This window comes from Heterocephalus glaber, unplaced genomic scaffold (assembly GCF_053883595.1).
Source record: "Heterocephalus glaber isolate CG9 unplaced genomic scaffold, H.glaber_assembly_v1.0 deba00001689, whole genome shotgun sequence".
Classification (NCBI taxonomy): domain Eukaryota; kingdom Metazoa; phylum Chordata; class Mammalia; order Rodentia; family Bathyergidae; genus Heterocephalus; species Heterocephalus glaber.
Window position 1 is genome coordinate 7,406,498 of NW_028258414.1, and position 19,554 is coordinate 7,426,051.

At 46.5% G+C, this 19,554-nt stretch overlaps 1 protein-coding gene and 1 pseudogene across 3 annotated transcripts in view; one reads left to right on the forward strand and one right to left on the reverse strand.

The window, feature by feature from the left end:
• Znf609 (zinc finger protein 609) overlaps positions 1-19,554 on the forward strand; it is a 205,607-nt gene that overhangs the window by 177,612 nt on the left and 8,441 nt on the right. For all 3 annotated transcript variants that reach the window (XM_087199124.1, XM_087199125.1, XM_087199126.1), the window contains 2 exons: positions 13,420-13,507; positions 16,734-19,071. In XM_087199124.1, coding sequence (XP_087055250.1) covers positions 13,420-13,507; positions 16,734-19,071 — 2,426 coding nt within the window. The remainder of the gene's footprint in view (positions 1-13,419; positions 13,508-16,733; positions 19,072-19,554) is intronic.
• On the reverse strand, positions 13,504-16,735 carry LOC147821839 (ubiquitin-ribosomal protein eS31 fusion protein pseudogene; annotated as a pseudogene).

Sequence of the window (19,554 nt, forward strand, 5' to 3'; positions counted from 1 at the left end):
TCACAACATCCACATGCCTAAAGCTGGCCCTGTTAACTTTCAGATGGGCCAGGATGGAAGAAATTTTACCCTGTCACATGTTTGCCATGTAACAGCAGCTTTGCTTCCTAGGGTTTGTGGGGAGGTTTCTTCACATTCGCTTTGTATGTACAGGCTCATTTGCAGGAAATGTTAGAACCAAGGTATCTTCAACTAAAAGTATGTAAATACCACCCACTAGTATGACATTAGAAGCCATGTTAATCATCCATACAGGGCTAGGGCATTAGCTCAGTGGCGCTGCACCTGCCTCAAAAGTCCAAGGTCCTGAGTTCTGTCCCCGGTACTGAAAAAAAGAATAATCCAGAAATAATAATAATATAATTACCAGATGGCATAAAATTGAAAACCAAAGGAGTTTACATTTGGGTAAATTACAGGGCTCATTGCTTTCAGCTTTTACTGAAAAGGTGACTTTGGGTAAAGGCAGAGTGAATGACGTACACCAGCTCTTCTACAGCCTGATGATTTGTAACTAGGAAGTAGCTGCAAGAGGTGCCCGCTGCTGAGAGAGGAGCCTGGGCAGTGAGTCGTCAGCTCCTGATCACTGCCACTGCCTCCCTGGCACTGGAGGGCACAGACTGTTATAGGAGCTCTCAGGCAGACTACACACTATTTAAGGGGCTAAGGCAGGAGGATTGCAAGTACAAGCACACCTTGGGCAACTTAGCAAGACTGTCTCAAAATAAAAAATCGAAAGGGCTGAGGTTAGCGCTCAGAGCAAGGCCATGGGTTCAAACCCCAGCACGGGGCGGTGGCAGTCAGTGCGGGGGTACACAGGAGAAAACATCCTTGACACAGCAGAAACACAACATGGGCCACAGTCCTGAAGCTGCTGGAGAAGGGCGTGCTAAAGGTTTCTCAAAGATGCTCCCTGGGAAGCCACACTGTGGTTTGGGGAAGAAAGTAGATGTCAAGTTGCTTCTCCACATGTTCCATGTGAGTTCTCTTGCCTTGCTGGCTCATTGACTGCTGTCATGCTATCCCCAGCTGTCTCTGTGTTAGAAATTCAGTTATTGAGAGCATTTTTTTAAAACCATACATGCATGAGTCAGTCCCACTGCCCTGTTTTAAGATACTACGGGGTTGGGGCTGGGGATTTAGCTCAGTGGTTCTGGCGCCTGCCTCGAAAGTGCAAAGTCCCGAGTTTGATCCCCGGTACCAAAAAAAGATGCTTGGGGTTTTTTTTTTAATAGCATAACATTTATTGGTACATTTTAGGCATACATAGGAACACTCATCTTAGGGAATTTGCACCTGACACTACAGGTTTGTACGCAATGCGTGTTGCAGTTCAACCTAGACAGGCTGTCCAGCTCTGCGTCCTGCTTGGAAACCAGGGCTTCCATCTGGCTCCAGATGCTGATCTAACAGCTTCTATAAAACACTGCCAGCAGTAATTTTAGCTTAGACCTGTCTTTAAAAGCTCACTACTAAGGTTGGGGATGTAGCTCAGCGGGTGCCGCACCTTCTTGGCAAGTGCAAGGTCCTGAGTTTGATTCCCAGTTCTGGGGTTGAGGGAGCTCACTACTAGTCTTTAAAGAACCTTTATTTCCTCAGGCAGGTTAGACCACTCATTACCACCCTGTGCCCCCTTGAGATGCTCTGGATTAGAATAGGGAACATTGCCCGTGATAACATCTTTTTTTTTTTGGTACCAAGGATTGAACTCAGGACCTTGTGCTTTCGAGGCAGGCACTGGAACCACTGAGCTAAATCCCCAGCCCGACATCTTTTGTTTTGTTTTGGTTTGGTTTTTTTCTTTTTTTTCTTTTTTTTTTTTTTTGTGCCGGGGATCGAACTCGGGTCCTCGCGCTTGCGCAGCAGGCGGCGAAACCACTGGGCTAAATCCCCGGCAATCTTTTTTTTTAATCTTAGAGTTTTTTTCCCCTTTATTCCAGATTATATACTTTCTAGATATAGAGACAAATTTATTCAGCCCCACTCGCCCACCCTTAAACAGACACAAATAGAATATCCGTTTGACTTAGTAGCTCTTTGTAGATTAAGAAATTGCTAAGGAGCTGGCCATGGTGGCATACACCTGTAATCCAAGTACTCAAGAGGCTGAGACAGGAGGATTGCTTTGAGTTCAAGGCCACCCTGAGCTACATGGTGAGATAGTTCAAGGCCAGCCTGAACTACATAGTGAGACCCTGTCTTAAAAAAAAAAAAAGTTGCTACAGTTGACATTGTCTGTAACTTTTAATTCCTGAATAATGTACAGAATTTCACACTTTCCTAGACCAGGAGTCAAAAGGCTATAAAATTGGTAGCAGTGCTGTCAAGGTGGTAATGTGTTGTAAATGACCTCTTATTTTTAAATGTTGAGGGAAGCTTTGGGTTACAGATGACAGTATGAGTAAATACTCCAGCACCATCTAGAGGGAAGACTAGAAATATTTACAATGCTGTTTTACAAATTCACATTAGTTTACTTAAATCTAGACATCATATCTTTTTTACTCAATTTGTCATGATATGGCAAGGTACAGCTCATTTAGCTACTCAACCAAACATGTCTTTACCTGCTGTGTGGTAGCGTGTTATCATTTTATATAAATCTATCCCAACTGGATTGTAAAATGTGTAAAATAGATTGGGACCATAGCCCCTAATTACCCGTTCCTCTCAGTGAGATTGTTTCTTTGCTTGTGGTGCTGGGAATTGAACCCAGGGGTGTTCTGACTTATATCCAGCCCCACTTTCTTGAGACAGGGTCTTGCTAAGTTCCCGAGACTGACCTTAGATGTGGGATTCTCCTGCCTCAGTGTCCCAAGTAGCTGGGATTACAGACCTGCACCCACTCCCAGCTTATTAAATATTGATTATTAAAGGACAGATATACACTACCAAAACCCCCATAAGCTAGATATAACAATATGGGTCATTCTTTAAAACATACTGCAAAGTTTTTTAAAAATGAGAGACAGGCACAGTGCTACACACCTGTAATCCCATCACTCTGAGAGGCTGAGGCAGGAGGACCACAGGTTTGAGCCCAGCCTGGGTAATTGAGCAATTTAGCAAGACCCTGTCATGAAATAAAAATAATACAAAGGGCTACAGATGCAGCTCAGTGCAAAGGCCCTGGGTTTATTCCCTGGCACCAAAATAAAAGAGGCTAAGAGCTGGGCGTGGCTGCACATGCCTGTAATCCCAGCACTCAGGAGGCTGAGGGAGGAGGATTGCTCCAAGTTCCAGGCCACTCAAAGTCAGCCTGAGCTGCATGGTGAGACCCTGTCTCAAAAAAAAAAAGATGGGCTAGGGATATATCTCAGTGTAGAGTAGTTGCCTAGCATGCACAAAGCCCTGAGTTCAATGCCCATGACCTCAAAAAAGAAAAAAGAATATCTCTAACATAATATTAAGTAATTTTAAATACAATAAAAATAATAGACATAGTACTGTCTATATTTTATAAGAATATATACAAACAAAAATGTGTACATTAGTGGCTAGGGATGAGTTCAGTGGTGTCATTCCTGCCTGGCAGGCACAAGGGTCCTGAGTTCAATCCCCAGCACCGGGGGGGAAAAATGTGTACATTAAACATAAAGAATGGCTATAGGGTCAGGGGCACGGGAATTGTATAACGGCACAAGTAAACAACAAGAGGAAGCTGAAAACAACCTTCATTATTTTAGGTTTAGAAATCGGCATAGATGAGCAGCAGCTGTCAGGAGGGTGGATTGAGTAACCCAGAGCAATCAGAATTTTTCTCCCTACACCCGCAACCCACTTGAATGCATCAGCTGGCAGTCAGTCGCAAGTATTTACTTAGTGCCAGCTGCCAGAGTCACTTCTTCAAGGTCTCCTTCCTGTCCTCTGCCTCACAGTCTCAGCTTGTCATCTCATGGTCTCTTGCTTACTGTGTGTCCTCTCATTCACATTCCTCCTGGTTTATAAACCCTCTTCTTTCAGTTGTCACAGTATGGTTTTTGATTTTGGTGCTGGGTATTGAACCTACGGCTTTGTGCTTGGTAAGCCTCTTTCATAGTTTTGTTGTGGTTGCTGTGTTGGGATTTCTGTTTGTTTGTTTGTTTGTTTTTTGAGATGGGGGGTCTCTGTGTTGCCCAGGCTGGCCTCAAGTTCCTGGGCTCAAGTGATTCTCCTGACTCAGCTTCTCCAATAGCTGGGACTACAGGCTCACACACCACCATGCCCAGCTAGCTGGTTTTGTTTTTTGTGGTGCTGGAGAGCAAATCTAGGGCCTCTGCCATGCTAGAGCAAGTGCTCTACCACTGAGGTAACTTTTCAGCCTTGTTGGTTGGTTGTTGCAGAACAGGGGATTAAACCCAGGGCCTTCTCACTGAATGACATCCCCACTCGTTTAACATTTATTTTTGAGGCAAGTCTCACTAAGTTGTTCAGGCTGGGCTCAAACTTAAGATCCTTCTGCCTCAGCCTCCCAGAGTGCCTTTTTATTTTGAGACAGGTCCTTGCTTACTAATTTGCCTAGGTGTGACTCAACTTGTAGTCCTCCTGCCTGAGCCTCTCAAGTGCTGGAATTACAGGCTTGTGCCACCATGTACAGCTTCACATGATGTTTATGTGTAAACATTCCCCACCTCCATGTGAAATAAAACTTTCAGTCCAGAAACCAGATCTCTGTTCTATTTTGAATCTCCAGGCTACTTGGCACAGTGATGGAGTGTAAGTAATTATTTGCTGGCTGGTGGCATGAAAGCAGTGTTTTGGGGTAGATTCATCTCACAGTCTTACTGGCTGGATTGACAGAACTAGGACTAGAGGTAGGAATAGGCGAGCCAGTGAGGGCTTGGGTGCCCCTAGTTGAGGTGAGGATGGAAAGGGAGACATTATTCAGAGGTCTCAAAGGCAGAGTGCCTGGCTTTACCAGATGCACAGCCAGCCAGCCACTTCTGGGTCCTCCTCTTCAGCCCGTATTCCCCACTTCCCTTACAGGTAGGCCATCACTCGGCTTTCTTTAGGACCCAGAAGCTTGATAATAAGAGAATCCTGCTAGGCAAACAGATCCCTAGGAGGCAGAACCAACAGCAGTGCTAGAACTGGCTGGTGCCCAACTCTTGTCTCCAGCATGGAGACAGCGCTAGTTTGGTTAACTTCTCTGTACAGGCAGGTGGGCACCAGTGCTTGGGTGTGATGCACTAAAGTTAGCAGTTCTTGGGGCCAGGGATTTAGCTCAGTGGTTCTGTTGCCTGCCTCACAAGCACAAGGATACAACTTCGATCCCCAGTACAAAAAAAAAAAGTTAGCAGTTCTCAAACTTTGGCCTCAGGACCCCTTTCACATCATAAAAATGACTGAGGACCTAAAAGAGGTTTTGTTAATATCTATTGATATGAAGACTATATCTGTTAATATTTATACTATTACAGTAAAACTGAAAAACTTGCTAGGTGTCGTGGTGCACACTTGTCTCCCAGCACTCAGGAGGCTGAGCCAAGAGGATCGCTGCAAGTTTCAGGCCAGGCTGGGCTACGTAGTTGAAGGCCAGCCTGAATACACAGCAAGACCCTGTCTCAAAACAACAACAACAAAAAAGTAGCATCCTCTTCCCTCACACCCTCTGTTCCCCTTTTTTTTTTGGTACCAGGGATCGAACTCAGGACCTTGCGCTTGTGAGGCAGGCGCGGTGCCACTAAGCTAAATCCCCGGCCCTCTGTTCTTCTTTTATTTTTTTCTCCATAGGCCTTGTCACTATCTGACATATGTTAACTTGTTCGTTTATTTATTATCTGTCCTTTTGCACTTGAATATAAGAGCAGAGATTTTGTCAGTTTCGTGCATTGCTAGATCTCAGCACTTTAAAACAGAGGCCCAGAAAGGTGACTATTTGTGGAAAAACAAAAGGAATAAAAACCTTATTGAAATATCCCTACTAAAACTAGTAACTAACCAGGAGCAATGGTGCACATATTTCTGCTTGGTTTTTTTTTTTTTTTTTGGTACCAGGGATCAAACTCGGGTCCTTGTGCTTGCGCAGCAGGCAGTGAAACCACTGAGCTAAATCCCCAGCCCTAATGGTACACATATTTAATCCCAGCACTCTGGGAGGCTGAGGTGGGAGGATAGCAAGTTTGAACCCAGCCTCGGCAACTTAGTGACTTAGCAAGACCCTGTCTCCAAATAAAAATAAAAGCCAGGAGTGGTGGTCCACATCTGTAATCCCAGCACTCAAGAGGCTGAGACAGAAGGATTGAGTGAGACTCACAAATTTGAGGCCAGCCTGAGCTAATAGGGAGTTCAAGGCTAGCCTAGAATACATAGCAAGACCCTGTCCCAGAAAACCAAAAGTCAATAAGGGATGGGGATATAGCTCAGTGTAAAGGCCCTGGGTTTAAATCCCCAAACTGAGGGTGGAAAAAAACTTTCTGTGTTTATTTTTAGAAATAGATAATGCATGCACATGGTGCAAAATGCAAAAGTGTGAAAGTTTCCATGCAGAGAAACAATAGGATATGCTTAGGTTTTAGCAGGATCTCTCGGGCTCGTATGTTGAGAACAGTTGAGAAAGGAATAAGGATGGAAGCAAGGCAGGGAGCATTTGTAGAAGCAGGAGTGGGGTGTCACAAGCTAGAAATACTTTGAAGGTTGAGCCAGCAAGATTTGCTTTAAGTGTCAGATTTGGGGCACAATACCAGAGAGGAGTCAAGCCCCGGGGATGAAGGCCCCATTTCAGTGCTCAGGAACTTAGTGACAGCCAGTGAGACTTCGTCTGTAGGACTCTTGGTGAAGATGGTGTAAACCACGACCTACTTCTGTTACCGTGTTCATCCCAGGCATGCCAAGGCTTTCCTTCTTCCGTGGATACAGTGAAAAATTAGGAAGCTTTCTGAAATGAAGACCTATTTTCCTCTCTCTTCAGCCTGTTAACTGCTCTAAAATCAGTCCCTAATAGAAAACCAGGTCTGTTAAGTGTTATTTTCTGCGTTTCCTTCCTGTCCTCTTATTCTCCCAGCTGTCTCAACTCGGAACCTTGTAGGAAGAGTGTCACACTTCAGCAGAATGTGTTTCCTTTGACATTTAAACAAGCCTCCATCTTGTCTTTCCACATTAGAATTTTCCCTCTTCCCCTCTCCCATTTCCAGCACTCTGTCTGACCTGTCTCCTCTTCAGCTCATTCATTATTGGAAACGTTTGCAGATTACTGCAGAGGAGGAAGCCACATTTATAAACATGTGTTCCCGCCCAGGCGTTCCCGAGGAGGAGGGGCACTGATCCGACTGTGCCTGTGCTCCCTACAGGCATGCCCATCCACCTTATAAGCCGGGTGCCTGGCTGTAGGTTTTACCTTGTCTAGAAGTAAACAGTCTAAATTTCCTGTGCAGTGAGCAGAGCTGCCCTTCACTCAGGGGAGACATCACTGGAATTTACTTTGCCAGAGAAAATGAAGCTTAGTTACTTTCCTAGGAGAAATTGCTATTTCCTTGAGATGCCAGGTGGGAAAAGGGTTAGGAATCTCTCTGGACCCCCTCCTTGCTGTGTCTTTCTTCCAAGGTGAAGTAAAGGAGCATTCGAAGAAAATTATGTGAAGAGACTCAGAATAATTCACTAGAGATAGCTGTGTCATGCCTTAGAGTCAGATCTGACCACATTAATAGTGAGACCTTCAGTAAATTACCTTTTCTAGACTTTCATTTTCTCAGCCAAGTAGTTTTTTGGTACCAGGGCTCAAACTCAGGACCTTGGGCTTTCGAGGCAGGTGACGGAACCACTGAGCTAAATCCCCGGCCCCTCAGCCAAGTAGCTTTAACAAAGGACTCTGGATGTAGTTGAGTGGTAGAGGACTTACCTACCATGCATAATGCCCTGGGCAGGATCTCTAGCTCTGCAAAAAAAAAAAAAACCCAAAACAAAGTAGCTTTAACAACCTTTATGCAAAGGTCTCACTGTCTCAAAAAAAAAAAAAAACAAAAATTAAGGGCCGGGGATTTAGGTCAGTGGTTCCGGTGCCTGCCTCACAAGCGCAAGGTCTGGAGTTCAATCCCCGGTACCAAAAAAACAAAAAAAATTTAAAAACACTTATGTGGCCATGGTAATCAAGACTGTGGAAATGACAGGGGTAGACATGTAGATTAATGGAACAGAACAGAGAACTCAGGAAAGGACTCACACAAATGTGCCCAACTCATTTTTGGCAAAGTGAAAAAGCAATTCTTTGGATGAAAGATAGCCTTTGGACCCCAGTATGGTGGCACACACCTGTAACCTTAGCACTCAGGGTGCTGAGGCAGGGGGATCACTGCCAGTCTAGCCTAGGCTACATAGAGAGTTCAAGGCCAGCCTGGACTACACACCCAGCCCCTGTTTCAAATTCCCCCCAAAAAAGCCAGGTGTGGGGGTGGAGCGCACCAGTAATCTCAGCACTCAGGAGGCTGAGGTAGGAGGATCGCCATGTGTTTGAGGCCAGCCTGAGCTACAGTAGTGAGTTCAAGGCCAGCCTGAAACACATAGTGAAACCCTGTCTCAAAAAGAACCTGATCCATCAAAAGGGAAAGTGCTAAATAGAATATAGAATTGCATCAAAATTAAAAGTCTTCTGGGAAAGACCCTGTTAAAATGATGAAACCACAAACCACAGAGTGGGAGAAAGTATTACAAAAAGAGCATGGTGTCTGGAATATAATGGACTCTCAAAACTCAACAGTCAAAAACAACCCACTGAGAAAATGGGCATGTTGTGGATGAGTGAGTTCGGACAATAGAGATGTGCCACACTCTATGCCAGATTCAAGCCCATTTATTATAGCCGGCAGCCAAGGGGAGCTAGCACCCAGAAAGGCTCCTCGGCAGTGGGAAGCAGTTTGATTTCTCCTTTTAAATCATGCTTTCAGTTGGGGAGGGCTCAGGGGAGAGCAAGCGGAATCTTACCGAAGCAGAATCATGCCAGGTTAGTGGGGGTTACAAGGAAGTTTCACACACACTAGGTGAGCTACAAAACAACCTGAAACTGTAGCAAGTTTACTGCCAAGCAGGATGTGGGGTTTGTTCATGTGCAAGCACTTTGTTCAGGCACAGGTACAAAGTGACATTGAGGCACAAGATTGAGTTGGGTTGGTTATCACAGGCAAAAGACATGAACATTTCACCAGAGGTGGTGCAGATGGCAAACAAGTACGTGGAAAGCTGCTCCGTATTGTTAGCCACTGGGGAAGTGCGGATTAATGCTGCAGTGAGGCAGTGCTCACACCGAGCACCCCACACCGCCAGGATGCGGAGCCTCCATCTCCACACCGGTGGTGGGAAGGTGTAGGGTACTGCCGCCCTGGCAGGCAGCTTCCCGTGTGTGTTACTGGAGAGTGAGCCCAGGGAGCACTGAGCTACATCTCTAGCCCTTTTTAAATTTTGTGTGTCTTGGAACGGGGTCTTGTTAAGTTGTCTAGGCTAGCCTTAGATGTAACATTCTACCTTAGCCTCCTGAGTAGCCACTGAGACTGCACTGGGAAACAGTTTTCTTCCTCCTCATTCTCATCTTTTTCCTTCTTTTTTTTTTTCTTCAGTACTGGGGAACCCAGGGCCTTCACACTGAGCTACATTCTTAAGCCCCCCACCCCTTTTTGAGACAGGGTCTCACTGAGTTGCCCAGGCTGGCCTCAAACTTGAAATTCTCCTGCCTCAGCCTCCAAGACTGCTGGGATTGAGAACACCATACCTGGCTCAATTTCTAATAAACTAAACTTGCAGCTACAATATGACCCAGGAGTTCCACTCCTAGGCACGTATCCCAGAGGAATGAAAATTTATACTCGCACAAAAACCTGTACACACATGTTCATAGAAGTTGTATCCATAACAGCCCCAAGCTGCAAACAACCCAGATGTCCTTCAGCGGGTGAATGATAGCCATACCATGGAATACTGCTCAGCAACAAGAAAAGCAATGAGGTTTTTTTTTAGGCAGCATCTCAGAAATAGTTCAGGCTGGCCTCCAACTCCCAGCGATCCTCCTGCCTCAGCCTCTTCCTGAGTGCTGGGATTACAAACCGTGCACCACCAAGCCCAGCTCTTTTGTTTTGGTGCGGGGGAGGTTCTGGGGTTTGAACCCAGGGCCTCCACACTTTTTTTTTTTGAGACAGTCTCACTAAATTGCCAGACTGGGTTTGAATTTTCAGTCCTCCTGCCTCAGCCTCCCGGAGTGCTGGAATTAAAGGCGTGTGCCACTGTACTTGGCTGGCAGTGAACTATTGATACATACATCAGTGTGGATGAAGCTTCAGAGAATGATGCTGATTACAGAAAACCAGTCCCCAAATACTATATATTGTGTGATCCCATTTGTGTAACATTCCTGGAACCCGGGGGCAATGAGGTAGAACAGTAGGAAAGCTATTTATGTAACATTCTTGAAATGACATAGCTATAGAGATAGCAGACAGATTAGTGTTTACCACAACATTAAGGAGGGTGTGGGGCCGGGTGTGGAAGTGCATGCCAGCAATCCCAGGACTCTGGGAGGCTGAGGCAGGAGGATCACAAGTTTGAGCCCAGTTTGAGCAACTTGGCAATTTAGGCCCCATCTCCAAATAGTTATTTGAAAAGGGCTGGGTATATAGCTCAGTGTGAAGGCCCTGGGTTCAGTCCCCAGGACTTCCCACTGGAGAAGGGTGTGACAGTGGCCCTACAAAGGACAGTACTGAGGTTCCCTTGTGGCAGAAGTGTTTTGTGTCTCCACTTTATCAACAGCAGTTTCCTGGTTGGGATATTATGCCATCTATTATACCATTGTTTTGCAAGATGTCACCATTGGGTAACTGACTAAAGAACACATGCCACCTCTTTCGTTTCTTAAAACTATAAGTAAATTTATAATTATCTCAAACTTTAAAAATTAATTTTACAAAATCAGCCATCAGTACTTGAATGCACATCTAATAAAATTAATTTAGGGCTGGGGATTTAGCTCAGTGGTTCCACCGCCTGCCTTGCAAGGGCTGGAGTTCAATCCCCAGTACCAAAAAAAAAGAGATGCAACTTTGAATCAAACAGCCAGAAACTAACTAAGGTCAAGTAAATGTGAAAAACTAACCAGTTTAAAATCTTAGAAGAGCTGGGGAGGTAACACACATCTGTAATCCTCAGGAGGCTGAGGCAGCAGGATCACCTTGAGTTCAAGGCCAGCCTGGGCTACATAGTGAGACTCTGTCTCAATCAGTCAATCAATCAGTCAATATCTATCATTTTAGAAGTGAGAAATAATCACTGAAGCCTGGTGCACACGCCTGTAATCCCAGCACTCTGAGAGCTGAAGCAGAAATATTGCAAGTTTGAGTCCTGCCTGGGCAATTTAGCCACCTAATGAGACCCTTTCTCAAAATGAAAAAAATATAAAAGGATGGGGTTGGGGTGTGGGTGGGGTGGGTAGCTCAGTGTGAAGGCCCTGAGTTCAGTCCCCAGTGCTGCAGTCAATCAATAAAATGTAAAAGCCCCAGGAAGGGCCAGGGATTTAGCTCAGTGGCACTGCGCCTGCCAGCCTCAAAACCACAAGGTCCTGAGTTCAATCCCTGATACCACAAAAAAATTTTTTAAATAAAATAAATAAAAGGCCCAGGGTTGTAGTGCATTGCAAAAGCCCTGGGCTCAAGCCCTAGTACAAGAAGGAGAAGGAAAACCATGAAAAAAACTTAATATAGTGCCAGGGATTTAGCTCAGTGGTTCTGCCACCTGCTTTGCAAGTGCAAGGTCCCGAGTTCAATCCCTGGTACCAAAAAAAAAAAAAAGAATGGCAAAAAAACTTAATATAGAGACAGAAAGGGAAAAGCCTTTTGAAATATGACAAAAAAACTCAAAAGCCATAAAAGATTAATAAACCAGCACTGCATCTGTCTGGCAAGCACATGATCCTGAGTTCAATTCCCAGTACCAGGAAAAAAAAAAAAAAGATCAATAAACCTAACAATATAAAAATAAATAATTTCTACATGTTATTAACCACCATTGACAAGTGACAAGCTGAAGGAACATACCTGATTCATATTGCAGACAAAAACCTTACTCCAGTGTATTCAGAATTACAGATAAGAAGTGAGGCAAGGTGGAGCATGTCTGTAAGCCCAGCAGTGGAGCAGTCTGGGAGGCTAAAGCAGAAGGATTGCAGTGGAATCTCGCCTGGGCAGTTTAGTGACTTAGCAAGACCTTGTGTCAATTTTTTTTTTCCAGTACTGAGGATCGAACTCAGAACCTTGAGCTTGGGATGAGGCGCAGTGCCACTGAGCTAAATCCCCAGACCCTAAACATAAGTTGGGGATGTAGCTCAGTGGGAATGCATTAGATTCAATCCCCAGCACCAAAATATTTTTTTAAGTTTCAAATTTTGAAAAAGACTAATAATTCAGCAAAAAAAAAAACAAACCAGGTTCAAAGAATACAAATAGACAATAAACTGGAAGTGTGTGTGTGTGTGTGTGTGTGTGTTACTGAGGACCTAACTCAGGGCCTTCACACTGAGCTACATTATCAGTCATTTTATTTTGAGACAGGGTCCTACTAGTTGCTAATTCCCTAGGCTGGACTTGAATTTGGTAATCCTCCTGCCTCAGCCTCCTAGAGTGCTGGGATTACAGGTGTGGACTGCCATGCCCGGCTCCCTTAGATGCTTCTGAGTAGAATTGGAAGGCTGAAAAACAGTGACACTTCATTTTATTTTAGGGTTTGTTTGGCTTATGGGGGCGGTGCTGACTTTTGGAGTATGACTATATTACCTTTCAAAAGCATTTTTTTTTTCTGGTACCAGGGATCAAACTCAGGACCTTGTACTTGCAAGGCAAGCATTTTTAAAATGAACAACATGTCAGAAATATTCATTATGATATCATTTAAGAGTGAAAATATACCAAAAAAGAAACAAAAAACCCTAAGATGTTCACCAACAGGAGAACACAAAAATTGTGATCAAATTATATTAAAGTCAGTACTTGAGCTCAGTTAAAATGAATGGATGAAGCTTTTCATGTCAGTGTGGATGAATCTCCGATTTGTACCATGAAGTGAGGAATGTAAGTTGTGCTGTATCCCATGGTCTCATCCCATGGTCTCACCCGTGTAATGTGTGAAAGCAGAGTAAATAATGCTTATCCCTGTGGCGTCTTACTCTTTAGAAAAGAAACGGACAGCAGTGCAGCACAGTCCTGAGTGCTCTGAGCTGGGTTCAGGTCCTTGGAGCTGGCGAGGTCTCCTTCTGCGGAGTTAGAGTGCTGGCAACAGCGCTGTCCTGAGCTCCTGGAGAGTCTGGGCTGCTGCCTGCTCTGCAGTCTCAGCATTCTGCAGCTGTTAGGGGGAACCAGCTGTCCCAGGGCCCGGGCGCCTCGAGCTCAGCCTGCAGAAGGCACAGTGCTGCCCAGGGGAAGACCGCTTTAGCAGGGGTTATGCTGTTCACATCTCCTTTTTCCTGTTTCCCAGGGATGCTGGTGGTGAACGTGACGTGGAGGAACAAGACCTACGTGGGTACCCTGCTCGACTGCACGCGGCATGACTGGGCTCCTCCGAGGTGAGTCTGAACCACTCTGCTAGTGAGCCCTTGTACCTTTATCCAGATGGACATGCACAGCATCTTTTAAAGGACATTATGACATAGAGACAAGAGAAGGTACTGTATTAATCTGGCATTTTAGAAAGGATAAATAAGGTGGGTGTGGCGGCACGCATCTGTAACTCTAGGACTCAAGAGGCTGAAATGGGAGGATTGCAAGTTCACCTCTCATCTAGGCAATTTAGCAAGACTGTGTTACAAACTTTCAAAAGGGTGGGGAATGTAGTTCGGTGTGAAGGCTCTGGGTTCAGTCCCCAGTACCAAAAAACAATAAATAAGTAAAATAAAGAATAAATGGTTTATGTACTCAAGTGTTGGGCAGGGGAGAAAGTAGCAGAATGAGAAGAAATCTTTTTGTTGTTGTTGTAAGCTAAAGTCTTTTATTAACTCACATAAAATTACCTGTCTTCTGGTTTGTTGAAGCAATAAGTCACAGCACTGGCCACAGCAATGTCATCAAATTGGCTGGCCACAAAATGTCCAGCGCCACACTCATCTGAAGGGCACTCCCGATGAAAATGACTGATTGTGCCATTTTCATCCACCTTACAGTATTTCAGGACAACCAACTTTGCCTTCTTTCTCTCGTGCTTATTCTTCGTGGGTGTGCATGGTGTACGACTTTCTTTTCTTTGCACCACCATAGAGACCTGCACAGGTGAAGGGTGGACGCCCTTTGAATGTTGGCATCAGACCGAGCACATCCATCTTCCAGTCACTTACCAGCAAAGATCAGCCTCTGCTGATCAGGAGGAGTTCCTTCCTTGTCCTTGATCTTGACCTTTACATTTTCTGTAATGTCTGAGGGTTCAGCCTCGAGTGTGATGGTCTTCCCCGTAAGAGTTTTTATGAAAATCTGCATCTTGGCAGAGGTTCCTCAAGTCACTGAAAAGAAAGTGGTGGGTTAGACTGTGGATAGGGAGAGCTACGGGACACAGAGAAGGCCAGAAATCCCTTTAAAGCCCATATATGGAATTATTACATTCTAGCTTCTCTTTTTTTTTTTTTTTTTTTTTTTTTTATTAAAAGGCTGCCTTTTATTTATTTTCTGGTACTGGGGATCGCACTCAGGACCTTGCACTTGTGAGGCAGGCGCAGTGCCACTGAGCTAATTCTAGCTTCTCTTGTAGTCACCTGGAAACCAAGGCCATAAAGTCCAAGCTAACAAATATTTATTGATAATGCTTTGTAATGATAGCTGTTTTTAAGAAACTTAAACTGAAGAACATTTTCAGTTTTATAAATGCTATGAGCACTTATTGGCTTCACAGAATATTTTCAAATTGTAATTTGACTGTGAGAGTAACATTTCAGGGCTGGGGTGTAGCTCAGTGGTGAATCACTGGCTGACATCCATGATGCCTTGGGTTCAATGCCCAGTACCACAAAAACAATTTTTTTTTAATTAAAAGGAAAGATTAACCTTTCAGTGAGTGGTATCTTACAGTTTGTTCCTAAAATTAGGACCTAGTTTGCCAGAGATGTGAGGAACCCAAATGTCAAGGAGTCCTTTACAGTCAGCATGCAGACTGCACCTTCAGTGTTCCAGAGTTCCCATTATAATGCAATTCCCACACACTGACATGTCCCCTAACAGTCACACACATTGCAAGTGGTGGTCACTTCCCAGCACCCTACAGGCTTAGGCAAGGGGATCCCGAAGCCAGCGTGGACTACAGAGACCCTGTTGCCAAGGCAAGCACAGTGATGCTCTTTTAATCCCAGCTACTCTAGAGGCTGAGTTCAAGGCCAGCCTGGGTGACACAGTAAGATCCTCACCTCGAAGAAGAAAAGAAAAGGAAGGAGGGAGGGACGGAAGGAAGGAAGGAAGGAGTGATGTTGCATACCTGCAATCACAGCACTGTGGGAGGCTGAGGCAGGAGGATTGCAAGTCTGAGTCCAGCCTGGGCAATTTAGTGATTGCTTTTTTTCTCCTATCCCTGTGGCTCCCAGAGTCTTACAAACAACCTGTTGCATATTCCGCCTGGGGCAAAAGTCAAAGCCAGATCTAAACAGGAACTAACCTTAGCTAAGGATTTAATTTAAGACAGTGTTTTGGCCTCCATAAAAAGCAACTTTACGGTCAGAAATATCTCCTAGGTGCAAATCTCCAGACACTGAAATAATGCATGTCCTATGATGGCCAAATCTGATGTCTGTGGTGGATTTCAGGGCCTCCTAAATGGGTATGTACTTTTCTTACTTGTGTGTACCTTTGTGGTAAGGTGCTTAGAAAAAAGCATTGGGGGGCTGGGGATTTAGCTCAGCGGTTCTGCTGCCTGCCCTGAAAGCGCAAGGACCTGAGTTCGATCCCCAGTACCAAAAAAAAAAGAAAAAGAAAAAAAGCACTGGGCTGAAACCAGAGGTGGATTCTGGTTATGGTGACTGTCGGCAGATCAGAGCCTGGCCTCAGTGTCCATGTGAGGTTTAAAGTCCTATCTGAAACCATGATTCTGGCCACATCACTGCCTTTGCCTGATGGAACAAACTGCAGGGCTCTAGAGAGGAAAGTTGGGAAGAATTTACCACAGGCATACAGGTAGCCACTTAGGAGCTCTTCAGTAATACAGTCTCACACAATTGAAAGTTCTTACATCAAACTGTGTTTATTGAAAATGATAGTCATCATCCAAAAGGTTCTTCAGAGGCTTCAGCTAAACTGGTTTAAAGATATTTTTTCAAAACAGGCCATGGTAGCACACACCTGTAATCCCAGCACTGGGGAGTCAGAGACAGGAAGATTAGGAATTTAACGCCAGCCTGGGCTACATAGTGAGTTCAAAGCCAGCCTGAACTATATAGCAAGATCCTGTCTCAAAAAAGAAAGAAAGAATTGGGGAGATGAGGGTGGGGTAAGAAGGATCAAGATATCAAGATGCCCTATGTATATGTACAGTTTCCCCATGATGAATATATTTACTATGTATCACAGACATATTAATAAAAAAATTCAGAGCGGGGGAGAAGAAAGAAGCCAGGCTGGGTGACTCATGCCTATTAAAAAAGGAAAGAAGGGAGGTAGGGGAGAAAGGAGGGCTGGCTGGGGATATTGCTCAGTGTGAAGGCCTCAAACTTGTGATGCTCCTGCCTCAGCCTCCCCAGTAGCTGGAATTACAGGTGTGAGCCACCAGGCCCAGGTGTTTCTCGTCTTATTAATATCCCATTCTGTTTGTCCTTTGCCAAGGTTCTGTGACTCCCCCACCAGTGATTTGGAAATGCGCAATGGTCGCGGCAGAGGCAAACGCATGCGTCCCAACAGTAACACACCTGTCAACGAGACGGCCACAGCCTCTGACAGCAAAGGGACCAGCAGCAGCAGCAAAACTCGAGCAGGAACCAATAGCAAAGGCCGTCGGGGCAGCCAGAACTCTTCAGAGCATCGCCCACCTGCCAGCGGCTCCTCCGAGGACGTCAAGGCCAGCCCTTCCTCCACCAGTAAACGGAAAAACAAGCCCCTGTCAGACATGGAGCTGAATTCCAGCTCGGAGGACTCCAAGGGGAGCAAGCGAGTCCGGACAAACTCCATGGGCTCAGCCACAGGCCCCCTCCCTGGGACGAAGGTAGAACTCACCGTCCTGGACAGAAACTGCCCTTCCCCAGTCCTGATTGACTGTCCCCACCCAAACTGCAACAAGAAGTACAAGCACATCAACGGACTCAAGTACCACCAAGCCCACGCCCACACGGACGATGACAGCAAGCCAGAAGCAGATGGGGACAGTGAGTACGGAGAGGAGCCCGCCCTCCATGCAGACCTTGCGAGCTGCAATGGTGCGTCCATCTCCCAGAAGGGCTCCTTGTCCCCTGCCCGCTCAGCGACCCCCAAAGTTCGGCTCATAGAGCCCCACAGCCCTTCTCCTTCAAGCAAATTCAGCGCAAAAGGCCTCTGTAAGAAAAAGCTGAGTGGGGAAGGGGACACAGACCTTGGGGCCTTATCCAATGACGGCTCTGACGATGGACCCTCAGTAATGGACGAAACGAGTAATGATGCCTTTGACTCTTTGGAAAGAAAGTGTATGGAAAAAGAAAAATGTAAAAAACCGTCTAGTTTGAAACCTGAAAAGATTCCTTCCAAGAGCTTGAAGTCAGCCCGGCCCATTGCGCCTGCCATCCCCCCGCAGCAGATCTACACCTTCCAGACGGCCACGTTCACGGCAGGGAGCCCGGGCTCTTCCTCGGGCCTGACCACCACGGTGGTGCAGGCCATGCCCAACAGCCCCCAGCTCAAGCCCATCCAGCCCAAGCCCACCGTGATGGGGGAGCCCTTCACCGTCAACCCTGCCTTGACACCCGCCAAGGACAAGAAGAAGAAGGACAAAAAAAAGAAGGAGTCCTGCAAGGAGCTGGAAAGTCCTCTGACTCCTGGGAAGGTCTGTCGAGCAGAAGAAGGAAAAAGCCCCTTCAGGGAGTCATCAGGAGATGGGGTGAAGATGGAGGGGCTCCTGAATGGCTCCTCTGACCCCCACCAGAGCCGCCTGGCAAGCATCAAGGCAGAGGCGGACAAGATCTACAGCTTCACAGACAATGCCCCCAGCCCTTCCATCGGAAGCGGCAGCCGCCTGGACAGCACACCCCCAACGCAGCCCCTGACGCCCTTACACGTGGTGACGCAGAACGGAGCGGAAGCAAGCTCGGTGAAGACCAACAGCCCTGCCTACTCGGACATCTCCGACGCGGGGGAGGACGGGGAGGGCAAGGTGGACAGCCTCAAGTCCAAGGACCCGGAGCAACTGGGGAAGGAAGGGGCTAAGAAGACGCTCTTTGCCCCTCAGCCGCAAAGCAAAGACTCACCATACTACCAAGGCTTTGAGAGCTACTACTCTCCAAGTTATGCCCAGTCCAGCCCCGGGACCCTGAACCCTGGCAGCCAGGTGGGCGTGGAGAGCCAGGCCTTGAAGCCAAAAAAGGAGGAGGAGCCTGAGAGCCTGGAGGGCAAAGGAAAGAGCGACCTCTGTGAGGAAAAGAAGCCGGAACTGAGCAGCTCCAGCCAGCAGCCTTCCGTCATCCAGCAGCGCCCCAACATGTACATGCAGTCGCTGTACTACAACCAGTACGCCTACGTGCCGCCCTATGGCTACGGCGACCAGGGCTACCATGCGCACTTGCTGAGCACCAATGCGGCCTACCGACAGCAGTACGAGGAACAGCAGAAGCGCCAGGGCCTGGAGCCACCTCGGGGCCCCGACAAGAAGGCCGAGCTGGGCCTCAAGGACCGAGAGGCCGCGCTCAAGGAGGAATGGAAGCAGAAGCCTTCTATCCCGCCGACCCTCACCAAGGCCCCCAGCCTCACGGACCTGGTGAAGTCGGGGCCGGGCAAGGCCAAGGAGCTGGGGGCTGACCCTGCCAAGTCAGTCATTATTCCCAAGCTGGACGATGCCTCCAAACTTCCCAGCCACACCCCTGAGGGCCTGAAGGTGAAGCTGAGCGAGGCCAGCCACCTGGGCAAGGAGGCCTCCGAGGGCAAGATGGGAACTGAGTGTGGCCGCCAGGCAGAGGTGGATCCGATTCTCTGGTACCGGCAGGTAACTGTTGGCCGGGGGGAGGAAGTGCAAATGCTGTGTGGGAAACTCTCCCTCACACATCAGGAGACTTATATACTGTCAGAGCTGCTTTACCTTTGTAAACCGTTTTCGTATTTGGGGGTTTTCTGTTTAACTTGGTTTAGTTTCTATGGTTCTTTGAGAGAGTGTCTCACTGTGCAATCCAGGCTGGCCTCAAACTTACACACTCCCTGCTTCTGCCTCCTGAGTGCTAGGCAGCACCACCACCCTCACCATCATTTTAATGTTTTTAAAAAATTACTTTCAGGGCCGGAGATTTAGCTCAGTGGTTTCACCACCTGCTGAGCAAGTGCAAGGACCCAAGTTCGATCCCCAGTACCAAAAAAAAAAAAAAAATCACTTTCAGCTCCATAAAAAGGTATTTTTCCATTTGACAAGAAAGACCCAGGTAAGTTAGCTTACTTTGTCTAGGGTTACTTGAACCTTCACTACCAGAGCCAGGAC